We start from the raw sequence: 13,229 nt of genomic DNA on the forward strand, positions 1-13,229 counted from the left end.
ACTGTGACAGAACAAGGTCTAATAGCAGAACGCTTAAAAGCGATAGCAATAGCAACTAAAAGGTTGGGTTAACATAAAGTCATTTTTAAAACTGAAGATCAGGACCTTTTTTCCTTTCTCATTTCCTCTCTGAATGTAAAGTGACTGAAAAGCCTGCACTCCTGACAAAGCAGTGGCATTTTGTTAAACTTCCTTAAAAATGATGCTCATAAATCCTGCTTTTTAAGACAACTTTTCACCAGTTTCAATCAGTAAATCACCCCTCTGTATGGTTCTTGTCAAGCAGGAAACGAGTTGCTTGAAACTACCTTTTTAGTGATGGAGTCATCCGAGTCAGAAGGCATGCGAGTCGACACATGGAAGATGACCTCCACATTGGAGGTAGCGTAATATGGTGCTGTGCTCCCGGTGCTGCCGTTTCTCTGCAAACCTCCCATAAACCCACAGTGAGTGGCCAGATTCACCTGAAAGAGAGAGACAGAAACTTCCTGATGCTCTGACCGTCCCAGAACACGACAGCCGCTCACTACAGACTGGATTTGATGTGTTATTTCACCTCCCATCCAAGCCCAGAGACAAAGTCCTCATAAGCCTGACTGCCCTCTGTGTTGGACAGAATGGAGTATTTGTCCTCCTGGCCTTCTCCAATGTAGAACACGGCAATCTTGTGCGTCTCTCGACTGGAAGCAAAAACACGAGATAAACTGACATCATGCTAAACGTCAAAGACATTTGAGGTGTCACCATATTTGATGTGGCCTGTGTATGTAATCGAAGTGGAGAAACAGCTCAGTCGAAATGGGATGCATCTGAGATAAATGGTCTGAATACTGACTCAATGTAATATTTCAGTTTTTATTTAATTTGGAAAATTTTCTATTTGTTTTTTTAATTTATGCAAAAATAAATAAATACAAAACTAAACTTTTTTCAGCATAAGGTTGCATATACAATTAAAATATATTTGCTTCATATTTTTAACTCTTAAATGTGTATACAAATTGAGAAATGTAAAAAGGGTCTAAATGATCTTAATTTCGGGGGGTGTCACATTTCCCCCCTTTTTTTGTTAAAAGATACAGTTTAATGTGGTACGAGAGTTAAGCGCACATTATAAATATTTAAATATGATTCTTTTGGGAAGTTAATAATTGATAATCAATTTTAACTCATAGCTAAGAGTTCTCTCTCTAAAAAACATTCTTTAAAACATGTAGGTAAGTAATAGGATGTCTGGTAGCCTACACATGGCACCACCTTTGTTGTCCTCAAATCATATATTGTTTTATCATCAAAACGCGCTTTAATAAATTGCTTTTTGCAAAGAATGGTATAACTTCACAGCTATTTGCTAATAATTCACATCCAGGTATGCAGTGTGTACTGTGTCTCTTTGGGCAGTGTTGCTAAGGAAGCGTCATGCCCTTGCAGTGTGATGTTTGGCATGCTCAGTCAGCGGTTGCCATGAGTGGGCCGGCTATGCATGCGGAGGGAAACGGTGGCCCGATCCTGGGGGTATTCTTTAATAAGCCTCTGTAATTAGCCACTCTGAGCGCCTATTGATCGCTGTTGGCTGAGAAGTGTGGAGCTGTGATCAGCCAGACGTGGGCAGGATTAGGCCGTGAGGAGCAGAGTATCTGAGAGTGGTCTTAAGACATGTCTCCTTAATAGTGCTTTTAAAGGATTTAGCCACTCTCTGTAGACTGGCATTAGGCTGCATGATTGAGCTCTCCAAATGCATGCTGTTGTTTGCTGCTGATTTTTAGTGTTAAGTGCCGAGGAGTCAGACAGAAGGTTGCGAATGTGTTTCCATGTGGCTAATTTACTTGGTGTGTGATTATGTGTACGGAATTTTAAAGCACGGGCATCAGATGTTGTGGTCTTCTGAAACGAGCAGAAACTCTTACCACTGCCTCGAGTCTAAATTCTTCAGCTCTCTCAAGAGCTTAGAGTTCTTCTTTAGAAGATGAAAGCTTTTTCTATGAAGAGAAATAGAAATGGAACGGTCAGGAAAACCAGAAATAACTTTTCAAAAGAGAAATGCTGAGACATGCAAAATCACTCATTTGGTATTTCTTTTTTTTTTTTTTTTTAAATGTTAAAATAGTTTCTTCTAGTCCAGTTCAACCAAGTACTGTAAGCAATATGTAGGCTTACTTCTCTGAAGATCGTAAACACAATGACAACACAGCATCATAACATTGCTCGTGATTAAAAATTGAAATTCCATTAAAAAAAACAACAACAAATAAATCTAAAATATTTAGAAACTTATTATATTCACACATTTTGTGGCACATTCATATAGTCTGGACTTGCAAAGAGGCCCTCAAGAGAAACGAAAGAAAAAAGGATACTTAAAAAAGGCAAAAGTAGTGTAATGTCCAAGCTGCTCTTTTCCATTCAGAACGAACAAAAAGGCACCATAAAAGCATATTATTTAACCACTGCTTGAGCTCTTCCTCTCTCAAACATTATTATAGTAATTTCAGTATATAATCCAAAAATCATAAAAAAATTAAACATTTAATGTGACTTTAATGTGAATAATGTAAAAACAAGGATCAGTGGTGATAGTCCCATTCTGTAAATGGAAAATGTCTAATAAAAATAACTTGATAGGTTCAACAAACAAATCATGTCAGGGCATAACGTGAGTTTATCTTTGTCTTAATTCTTTGTTTAATTTAATGAAACACACTTTTATTATGTTCTATGCTGTGGAAAGAGAACAATGGCAAAAACAAAAGACGCTTACCCCTATCAAAAAAAAAGGAAATCAACCTGTTTAACAATTAGAAATACTTGGGAGACTGTTGTTCATGATTATTTAGGCTACATATTAAAGGAATACAGATATTATTTGTTTGGCTCAGAACTGATCTACAAAAGATGCTTGTAGAAAAACTGAGTTTTATAGAGTTTCATTGATTTTATTGAGTCTTTGTAATAAAGTCAAACTATCAGATGAAACTGAAAAGATGGTAGCTACAAGATTATTTTTTCTGGAGCAGCAAATCAGAATTATTTGTAATATAGTAAGTAAAAGCTGTTGAAATTCTGCTTTACCATTACAGGAATATATAATTCCTACTATATTTACTATTTATTTTTAAATATTCAAATAGAAAAGTTCTTTGGTATTGTAATAATATTTCACAATACTGCCACTTTTACTGTACTGTACTATTTACACTGTACGGTTACTGTTTTTGATCAAATAAATGCAGCCTTGCAATATAATGTATAATGTATATTTGTAGCTATGTGACTGATTGTAAGCTTGTTAAAATCAAAATGTATGATTTATGCATTTATGGTACCTTTTTATAAAACACTGGAAGCAAACCAAAGTTGTCTTCTACACCACAGCTCTCAAATCTCTTTCACACACATTCAAATTGTGCTTCAGGAATGGTCTCAAGACTCGTAAGAAGCAATGCGCGATGATGTGGAAAAGAGCAGCTTTGCAAGTGGGTGACTGCATTTTCATTTTGGGATGAGCTACTCATTTAAGAATATTTTTAAGGAATTCTCATGAAATACTGTACCTGCGATCCCATGAGTTCATGCCGAGGTCGTTGAGGAGGAGTCTGCAGAGGTAAAAAGCCGATTTTGGCTCGTGGTGCGTGGGCTCTCTCTGTCTCTCTGCTCTGATGCTGGGGTCTTCGGTCTGTCGCCGGGCCAGCTCCTCGTCCTCCCGCTTGGCCTGTCTGTGGATGGCATCCATGATGAGCCCTTCCATCTCAGGATTCATGCCGATGGGTGGAGAGGGTGGCTGGGTGAGCCTCAGCTGGGGCTGCGGCAGACACTCGGGGCTGCTGTGGCCAAGGTCTTCCAGTAGCTGGTCCAACACATCCACACCATCTTCCACTTCCAGCTCAGAGGAGCATTTACTGGAGCGCACGGAGCCCTGCTTTTCAGAGCGAGCGCTGCTGTGAGACGACTGATCTCTGCTGCCACCCAAACTCAAGCCAGAGCCGTCCAAAGTGCGGAACAGAACACCGCCATCCCATGAGTACTTTCCCGAGATGTCCCTGACGATGACGCGCACCTCAGAGGAATGATCCCTCGGGTTGGCGCTTACTGCGGCCGTGCTGGAATTGTCAGAGGGGATCTGCAGGTATGAGACTAGTGTGCTGTCATTGAAGACGAAGAGCTGCAGATTGGGGCTTTTGAAGACTTCAGAGGAGAGTTCGGAAGACTCAACGTAGGGGTTGTCGTGGTTCTCACTGACCAGGCTGTTTAAGAGGGCAGGGCCGCCGCTGAGAGGATGGTGGCCCAAATGATTGACCAGGTGTGACATTACCATCCGAGCAGTCAGAGGAATCAGCTCTAGGCTTCTCCTTTTCTTTTCTGGGATATGAAACAACACAAGTTCAGTCAATTAGAAAACATGCAGCTTGCAGGTATACTAGTTCACCCAACAAAAAAAAAATCACAATTGTGTCATCAATTTATATGATCTCTTTATTTATTTTAAAAGGGACAAAGTACAGAAATTAACATTCAAATAAACGCGAATGTATTCGAGAAAGGTAACGTAAAAAAAAAAAAAAAAGAGAGAGCAAATAAGGCTACAATACAGAAAAGAGCCCATGCAGCTCAATTAAATACAAATACATAGCACATCATACACAAAGATAATAAAAGTTTCATATTAATATAGTCTTGTTATGGATGTAGAAAGCAACTGACTATCAAGAAGCCAATTCCTTCATTTCTATTTAAATGAGTAATAGGATGTACATACTGTATGTGTAATTACTCTCATGTCTTTACAAATCAGACTTTGGTTCATCTTCAAAACACAAATGCATATCCGTGAAAATATATTTTATGTGAAACATGACAGATTTATGGAGTTCCTCCATTAAAAGTTCATGTAACCAAAACTTTGATGGGTTACAAAAGCCAAACATTGTACTGTAAACATAATCCATTTGAATGGAAGAGTTTAATCTAAGCCTTCTGAAGAGACACAATCGTTTTATATGAAAAAGATATGCAATTTAGGCTTTTATTCACATATAAACACTGATCGATGCACATACATACAGCACATGAAATTTGGTAAACAGAAGCTCAACAGTACTTGCTTGATGAGCGAGAACAAACCTGATTGGTTCTTGTGCGTCAATCAAGCACGTCTGAGCTTCTGTTGACCATATTTGATGTGCTCTATCTATGTGTCTGTTCCTCATATAAAGAATAATTGGATTAAACTGCTCGATTCATAAGGATTACTTTTACAATCTTTTTGTGAACTTTTTGAAGCGTCAAAATTGGAGGAACAGTAAACTCTCAGGTTTCATTAAAAGTGTATTCATTTGTGTTTCCAAGATGAACCAAAGACTTATTTGTAAAAGTGTAAAATAGAATTTTTGGGTGAACTATGCCTTTAAATATAAAATAATGAAGTTTGTATTGCCTCATCACTGTTAATGTAGGTAGAAATCTGCCCATTACCCTGTTATATTACACCACTCTGTGGGACATGTGATTCTGAAAGGTCAGCTGTGGTATTCTGTGGGTCTGCCGTTTTGACTCGAGAAAGACCAGTATGTCGTCCAGGCCAATTAGAGGGCCACTATTTGGAGGTTTGCTATTATTTGGCTGTTTCTATGTCATATGTCCAATTGGTCAATAAACAGAAGAGTTATTCATTACTTGTTTCAGTTTTAAAATGTATGGCCTATCTATTTTTAAATGAAATTTTTAGTAAATATGTACAAAAATATTGGCCAGCCTGATATGTACAGTTGTGCTCAAAATAATAGCAGTGTGTTTAAAAAAGTGAGTAAAGCTCAAAATCCTTATAATAACTTTTACTTCAATATACAAATGCATTGGGAATATTGCACATTCTATTCTAAATTAAAACATGAAGAACAATTTGGCACATTTGTTATTACTTTACAGAAAGTGAAGAAAAAGGAATTATGCTATTCAAAAAATAGCAGTGTCTGCATTTTTCTTTACAAAGTCAAACAAACATTTATTGTATGAACAGAAAAATGCTTGAAGATTTAGCTTTCTTGTGGATCACTGAACTAATATTTAGTTGTATAGCCATGGTTTCTGAGAACTGCTTCACATCTGTGTCGCATGGAGTCTGGCAGCTGTGAACAGGCATTCCAGCCCAGGACGATTGCACTACATAACACAATTCCTCTGCATTTCTTGGTTTTTCAGTATTTTTGATGTCACCCCACAAGTTTTCTATTGGATTAAGGTCTGGTGATTGGGCCACTCCAAAACGTTAATCTTGTTGGTCTGAATCCAAGATACTGCTCGCTTCCTGGTGTGTTTGGGGTTGTTGTCTTGTTGAAACACCCATTTCAAGGGCATTTCCTCTTCAACATAAGGCAACATAAAAGTATTTTAATGTACTCAAACTGATCCATGATCCCTGGAATGCGATAAATAGGCCAACATGTAGTATGAGAAACATGCCCATATCATGATGCTTGCGCCACCATGTCTTCACAGTGTACTGTGGCTTGAATTCAGTGTTTGGGGGTCGTCTGACAAACTGTCTGCGTCCCCTAGACCCAATAAGAACAATCTTGCTTCATCAGTCCACAAAATATTGCGCCATTTCTCTTTAGGCCAGTCAATGTATTCTTTGGCAAATTGTAACCTCTCCTTTTCTTTTTTTTACAGAAATGGGACTTTGCGGGGGCTTCTTGCCAATAGCTTGGCTTCACATAGGCATCTAATTGTTACAGTACTCACAGGTAACTTTAGACTTTCTTTGATCACCCTGGAGCTGATCATTGGCTCAGTCCTTGCCATTTTGGCTATTCTTCGATCCATTCGAATGCTAGTTTTCTAGTTTCTTCCACATCTTTCTGGTTTTGGTTGTCATTTTAAAGCATTTGATATCATTTTAGCTGAGCAGCCTATCATTTTCTGCACTTCTTTATATGTGTTCCCCTCTCTAATCAACTTTTAAATCAAAGTACGCTATTCTTTTGAACAATGTCTGGAACGACCCATTTTACTCAGATTTTCAGAGAGAAATGCACAGTACAACATTTGCTGCCTTCGTTCTTAAATAAATGCCACTTGTTTGACAGAATGATTTACCTTTCTAATTGAACTCCATACTGCTATTATTTTGAACATGCCCTTTTCAATTAATGATTCAATTACACAGAATCAACAGCATGCATGTCATGGCTGTTGGTTTTCTATTACTCTACCACACCTACTAGTAAAATATTTGCCATGTAGAAATATAATTTATACCAAAAACAGTGATTGATCTGGTTAGTGATGTTGGACTGCTATTATTTTGAACACAACTGTACATTTTAGTATAGGCAACGGACACATTCATACTGGTCAACCACTAGTTGTCAGTGGCAATGCCTACAAAGTTGTGTTAGTTTCATTTCTCTCATATCACTTTGAACTCTCTTCTCACATAATCAAAAATTAAAACTGAAATCAATATTTAATTTTCATTCATTTAATTATAATTTGGTAAGTAGCCATGCAAGTGGGATAATTTACAGTCAGCTGGCCATTATCACAAATTACACATATCTCTGGATACTTAATTCTGATTGGAAGACACAATCAGGTAAACATTTTTTGTATAATGACTGCTGTATGACTGACTTTTTTAGGGTAATACAAGTCCCGGCCGGTTGACTGTGTACAGTATTTTCCCTTACTTGTTCTCAAAAGCTGGTTGCTATACTGGCTTTTAGCCGTCATGACCAATGGAGGCCATTTTCCCATGTTTGCACCATGTACACGGTAGGGTTGTGAAGGTGAGGAAATTTTCCCACCGGTTAATCGACGTGTGACAACACCGGTAATACCGTGGTGGTGGTGGGGTCGTTTGAGTTTTCCCTCTTTTCCTCGAATTTGCGGCAATTTGGCATCAAACAGTTGTTTGTTTTTAGTTTGAGTTTTCCCTCTTTCCTTTGCTTGTTAAAGCACCGTGCGCATTTTACTTTCACTTGGGGGGGAAATCACACAGTTTAAATAAAATAAAAACTAGCAAATACTGTGGAACCAAATAAATGAGAAACGAATGTTAAAAAAAAACCTTCCAATATCACCTTAGATAAATGGCAGGTCAACAGGCTTTTCAAAATCCCAAATAATTTTTTAAACAGGCGCTTTTACATTTCGTTTTGAAATTCTTCTGCCATCGTCTTGTCTGTCTCACCTCACTCTTCTGTCAGTCACCTCGGCTCACTCTCCTCACGTGTTCAATGAAATCTGATCTGTGATGCGCGACTGTCGTTCGCTCGATGTGTTGCGTTGAGCAGCCGTGTTCAGTTTTAATTGTAGTGTCTGTTCTCTAACTGAACTAAATGATTTTTATTACTATTAAAAAAAATCTAAATTACGGTGAGGGACGGTGCTGCAAGTGAAGTAACCGGTGTTGCGGCTTAACACCGGTATCACCGCCAACACCGTCTATCGCAGCAAGCCTAGTACACGGGTGTCCACACAGACACCTTTAAAATATCTATTCATTCTCCCAAAACAGACTCAAAGCACTGCACTAATGAGCATCACACCTTTCGTGATGAGTGAATAGGGCTCTGCAAGCACTATGAATTAAAGTCCTCTGAATGCTGAACACCTCTCAAAGTGAGACATCTAGCGTTGTCATTAGTGGATATTAAGATTAAGATGAGAGAGAGAAAGAGAAGGGGAAAAAAATGAAGTGCTCAGATTGTGACAGTGCTATCAATACCATCATCCCCATCAAAGTGGAAAAAGCTCTTTGCAAAAACGAGCAAGTTGCATTAGGGATGCACAGAGCTTTGAAGTGAACTAATCAATATGAGCTAGGTAGTGGGATATTGCTTATGAGTTGCTCTTTGGCTGAGGTTGTTTTTTTTTTCGTACACAGAGATATAAAAGGCATGTCAATGGATGGAGATGTTTGCGTTGCAAAAGCCAGCATTCTTTTTCTTCCTCTACTCCACAGATATAAATGTACTGTCATAAAAGGCATCCCTGTTGAAAGAGGAAAGAACAACCCCCTCCCCCCACAGCCCAACCCCTCCAAAAACAGATGACATGCCAAGTTAGAAAACACACAAGAAATATTGCCTAATGGATAAAGCAAGGTCGGAGGAAGAAAAAATGATTTCTTTAATAATTGGCATAAATGGGCTTGCTTTGAGTGGATGAGGGAACTAATGCACACCTCTTTAAAATTCTATTTCATTTCACATTGTGCTACATTTGCTCTAATATGATTCACGAGAGCTCAGGATAAACTCACAGGACAAATTAAAAATGTTCCTTTTTTGTACGCTCTTTTTGCTTTTCAAGGGAGATGCAGCAGTTTCACAATCAATGCTGAAAGATTTGGCACAGTAAATTTAGTCAAATTTGCCTTTACATTATAGACATTAAAGTATGATTTGTGTTGATGTGAAGCAAAAATTCTTACATTTAATAAGGTTTCATGACAAAACTAAACAAAAATGAATACTTAAGGTCATGAAATACAGTTAAAAATCACTATATATAAATACATATTTGGAACCACTAGTATTAGTATTTTACAAATCAACTTAAAAAAGCAATAAATCCATAAATAAATGAGTAATATAATTAAAAAAAAAAAATTCCACCCTAAATTGATGCGAGAAGGGTAAAAAGTGCAAAATGATGCAAACATTGTTAATGGTCTTAAAAACAGGCACTTTCTGTTTTTTTTTATTTTGGGGTGAAATATGACCCAGGACAGTTCATGACAGATTAGTCATGACATTTCCCTAGGCACGATGTAGATAATGTGCTGTCAATAACAACATAACACGACTGCAGTAAGATTAATTGCACTCTTTATGTTCCTCCTGAAAGCAGAAAACAAAAAGTCCTTACCTTCAGCCACAGTGAGGAGATTTCCGAAGTCTCCCATAACATTGTGGATGGGTGGTGGCTCAAAGCTCTTGACATTGCCTAAAGTAAGGAAGGGTTCATAGTCTGTCGACAGATCAGCAAGGCTGAGGAGGTAGTGGCTCTGTTGAGTGTGCAGGTTAGACCCTGATACACAAGTGTGCAGCACCTAAGACAGCAGAAGAGTGAATTAAGTACACAAAAAGAATGACTAAAGAAAAGAAAAAAGATTTGTGGGCCTAATACAGAACCCTGGGGAACACATGTGGAAAAACGGAGATTATTTATTTAATAATGAGGTGCATTCTTTGTAGTTCTAGACTGAATTACAAATACAAAATGTAATGTATAAGATACTAATGGCATTGTTTAGATGTAATGCATTTTGAAAGCCTAATGAGAATGCGTCAAATAGCGAGCTCTGTTAGGATCAACAACTCAGAAATTACTTCAGCCATGAAGATGCTCTTCTTGGCACTCCACTGAGATGCATTAAAAAGAAATCTGTAATAGATTGAAACATTGTTGTTACACCCAGACGGTGTGGTTGAGCACTACAGGGCTGCCATATGGAGATGGTACGATATTTACAATGCTAAGCCAGGAAACCCAGCGAGAGGGGCTTTATGGGCTAATAATCTATTTCTCCAGTGATATGGGAGTGTATCGATGTGCAAAAACAGATGGCCATGGCTCTATTGGCTGGAAAAGATAAGACACAGTCCAGCACAGTTTATCATAGTGCCTGAACAGGTTTGCTCTGTTTGATTTAATTAAGGCTTTATCCCTTGGCTCATTCTCGAACACTGCACACTCACGCAGCAAACAACCACCCTGTAAGCTACATAAACACCATCAGATATAAATTCATGTTGTAAAAGTACCTAAAAAATAAAACAACAGAACTTTAATTTTGTCACATAATCACCACCATAGAGCAATTTGTGCCATCTGGCTCAAATGGAAACAGCTGATAAATCAGAGGTAGGGGTCATTCAAAGGTGTGATGGATCATCTCTCAATGTAAATCAGTAACAGACCACCTTACAATGGACTTCAGTCAGGGCATATTTACTTGTAAGGTCAGAAATTTCTTGAGCAATAAACTGACTGCTTTTCCTATTAGCAAACAAACTGGTGCATGACAGAGCAGTCTTATATAAAAAATAAAAATTCAGGAAAATTCATCACTTTACTTAAAGGTATAGTTCATCTAAAAATGACAATTCTGTCATTAATTAATCACCCTCATGTTGTTCCAAACCTGTAAGATCTTCGCTCATCTTCACAACACAAATTTAGATATTTTTGATAAATTCCGATAACTCTCTGACCCTCCCATAGACAGCAAGGATCCTAACATGATCAAGGCTCAGAAACGTAGCAAGGACATCTTTAAAATAATCCATGTGACATCAGTAGTTCAACCGTAATTTTACTTTTCTCTCCATAATGACACCATAGGGTGATGCAGAAGAGACTAATTGTTGAATAAAGCCATTATTTTTGTTTTCTTTGCACACAAAAAGTGTTCTAGTAGCTTAGTAAAATTACGGTTGAACCACTGATGTCACATGGATTATTTTAACGATGTCCTTGCTATGTTTCTGAGCCTTGATCGTGTTAGGATCCTTGCTGTCTATGGGAGGGTCAGAGAGTTATTGGAATTTATCAAAAATATTTATATTTTTGTTCCGAAGATGAACAAAGTTCTTACAGGTTTGAAATTACATGAGGGTGAGTAATTAATGACAGAGTTTTCATTTTTGGGTGAACTATCCCTTTAAGCGTTTTGAGGATTCAGAGTGATTTTCATTAGTCTATAAATGTAGTAAGTGGCACTTCTCAAACTGTGCTGCATAAACGAACCAAGACTCCATAACATTAAAGGACAGTCATTACCAATTATTATTTGAGTAGTACTATAGGCTTGAGATGCTAATCATTATTTCTTGCACTTAAACGTACGAGTACTGGCGTGCTGTCCTGGTGAGGTTTCGTACACGTGTCTGTGTTAGACGCTATTCAGCTCTGACAAATGAGAGATTAAAGTAATCCCACTGAGCATATAATAACTAGCGGAAAATGATTAACAGTCAAACGAGTGCAGAGGAAAACAAAGGACATTTATTCTTCCCTTTCCCCCTTTGCAGCAGGTGCGTTTTCTCTCATATGATGATGAACTGGATTCTTGAGTTCAGCATTCATTGGTGAGTTTATCAATCCAACAATGGGACATTTAAATAATTTGGCCATTTTTTTCTGGGAGCATGACATCTGCACAAAGGTCCGTGTCTGGCTTCATCTGCACAACAGGCCGGGACTAATATCTCATTTATTCTGTGCCCCTCAATGCCCTCTCATTAGCGTCTGATGATTAAATATGAGCTCTGAGGGGACGAGTGCATTAATATTAGAACGCATACACATGCGCTGGAATATTTCTGCTTTAATTTAAAGTAACACACTACAGTATGCCGATACCCACCCTGTAAATGTAGTCGAGTAGAGGGGCTTTCTGCGAGGTGGGGTCGTCCAGCACAGGCATAGTGATGGGCTCCAGCAGGATGGAGAGAGGTACGGCCATGCACCAGTCCAGCAGGCACAGCAGTAGAGACACCATTAACTAGAGCACACGGAGAAAGCATTCATTCAGCACACTCTTGACACGACCACAAAACAATCAATAAAACTGCCAAAGACAAGCTGTTAGGAAGGATGAAACGACGAGTAGAGACAGAGAATAACCGAGAGCTGGATGAAGAGCCATGTGCTGCTCATTCTGAATTCCCATGTCCAGCACTGCTTACACAAACAGAGATGTTTTGCTTGCTTACCTTTTTATCTGCCTCAACTGTTGAGTGTTCAGCACTGGGCAGAAGAAATGCTATGGTTGCTACAAAAATCTACAACAGACGAAAAGTGGAGATTAAGCAGGCGTCCCTTACACAATACTGCAACAGATGCATCATGCTGAGAGAGATGGTCCGTACCTCTATAATTCTTTTGGGTAGGAATGGATCCAGCCTCTGTAAGTGCTGCCAGTGAGAAATCAGTAGCTGAAAGATGTCACAGGCCACATTGGCCACCACCTTATTTCCAAACTAAAAGACAAAATTACATTCACGTTACAGTCCAGACAAAATGAAAAATATGAACATAAAAAAACATTTTTTTCAGTACTTCTTTCACTAAATTAACATTTATTATTTATATGCAGAATTTGATATAATTCTAAGCATCTCTTTTGCTTTATAAAATATACAGTACCGTTCAAACGTTTTGATTTTTTAAAAAACATTTTAAACATGACAAACAAAACGTCAGTAACAACATTTATAATG

General features: G+C 38.1%; 1 protein-coding gene across 9 annotated transcripts in view; it reads right to left on the reverse strand.

The window, feature by feature from the left end:
* Positions 1-13,229, reverse strand: part of LOC306850172 (ral GTPase-activating protein subunit alpha-2-like) — a 168,214-nt gene that overhangs the window by 48,759 nt on the left and 106,226 nt on the right. For all 9 annotated transcript variants that reach the window (XM_079385652.1, XM_079385650.1, XM_079385651.1 and 6 more), the window contains exons 29-36: positions 12,879-12,989; positions 12,723-12,791; positions 12,374-12,511; positions 9,871-10,054; positions 3,552-4,356; positions 1,908-1,979; positions 557-680; positions 309-464 (exon numbers count right to left, since the gene is read on the reverse strand). In XM_079385652.1, coding sequence (XP_079241778.1) covers positions 309-464; positions 557-680; positions 1,908-1,979; positions 3,552-4,356; positions 9,871-10,054; positions 12,374-12,511; positions 12,723-12,791; positions 12,879-12,989 — 1,659 coding nt within the window. The remainder of the gene's footprint in view (positions 1-308; positions 465-556; positions 681-1,907; positions 1,980-3,551; positions 4,357-9,870; positions 10,055-12,373; positions 12,512-12,722; positions 12,792-12,878; positions 12,990-13,229) is intronic.

Source organism: Barbus barbus (genome assembly GCF_936440315.1).
Source record: "Barbus barbus genome assembly, chromosome: 30".
In the NCBI taxonomy this organism is placed as follows: domain Eukaryota; kingdom Metazoa; phylum Chordata; class Actinopteri; order Cypriniformes; family Cyprinidae; genus Barbus; species Barbus barbus.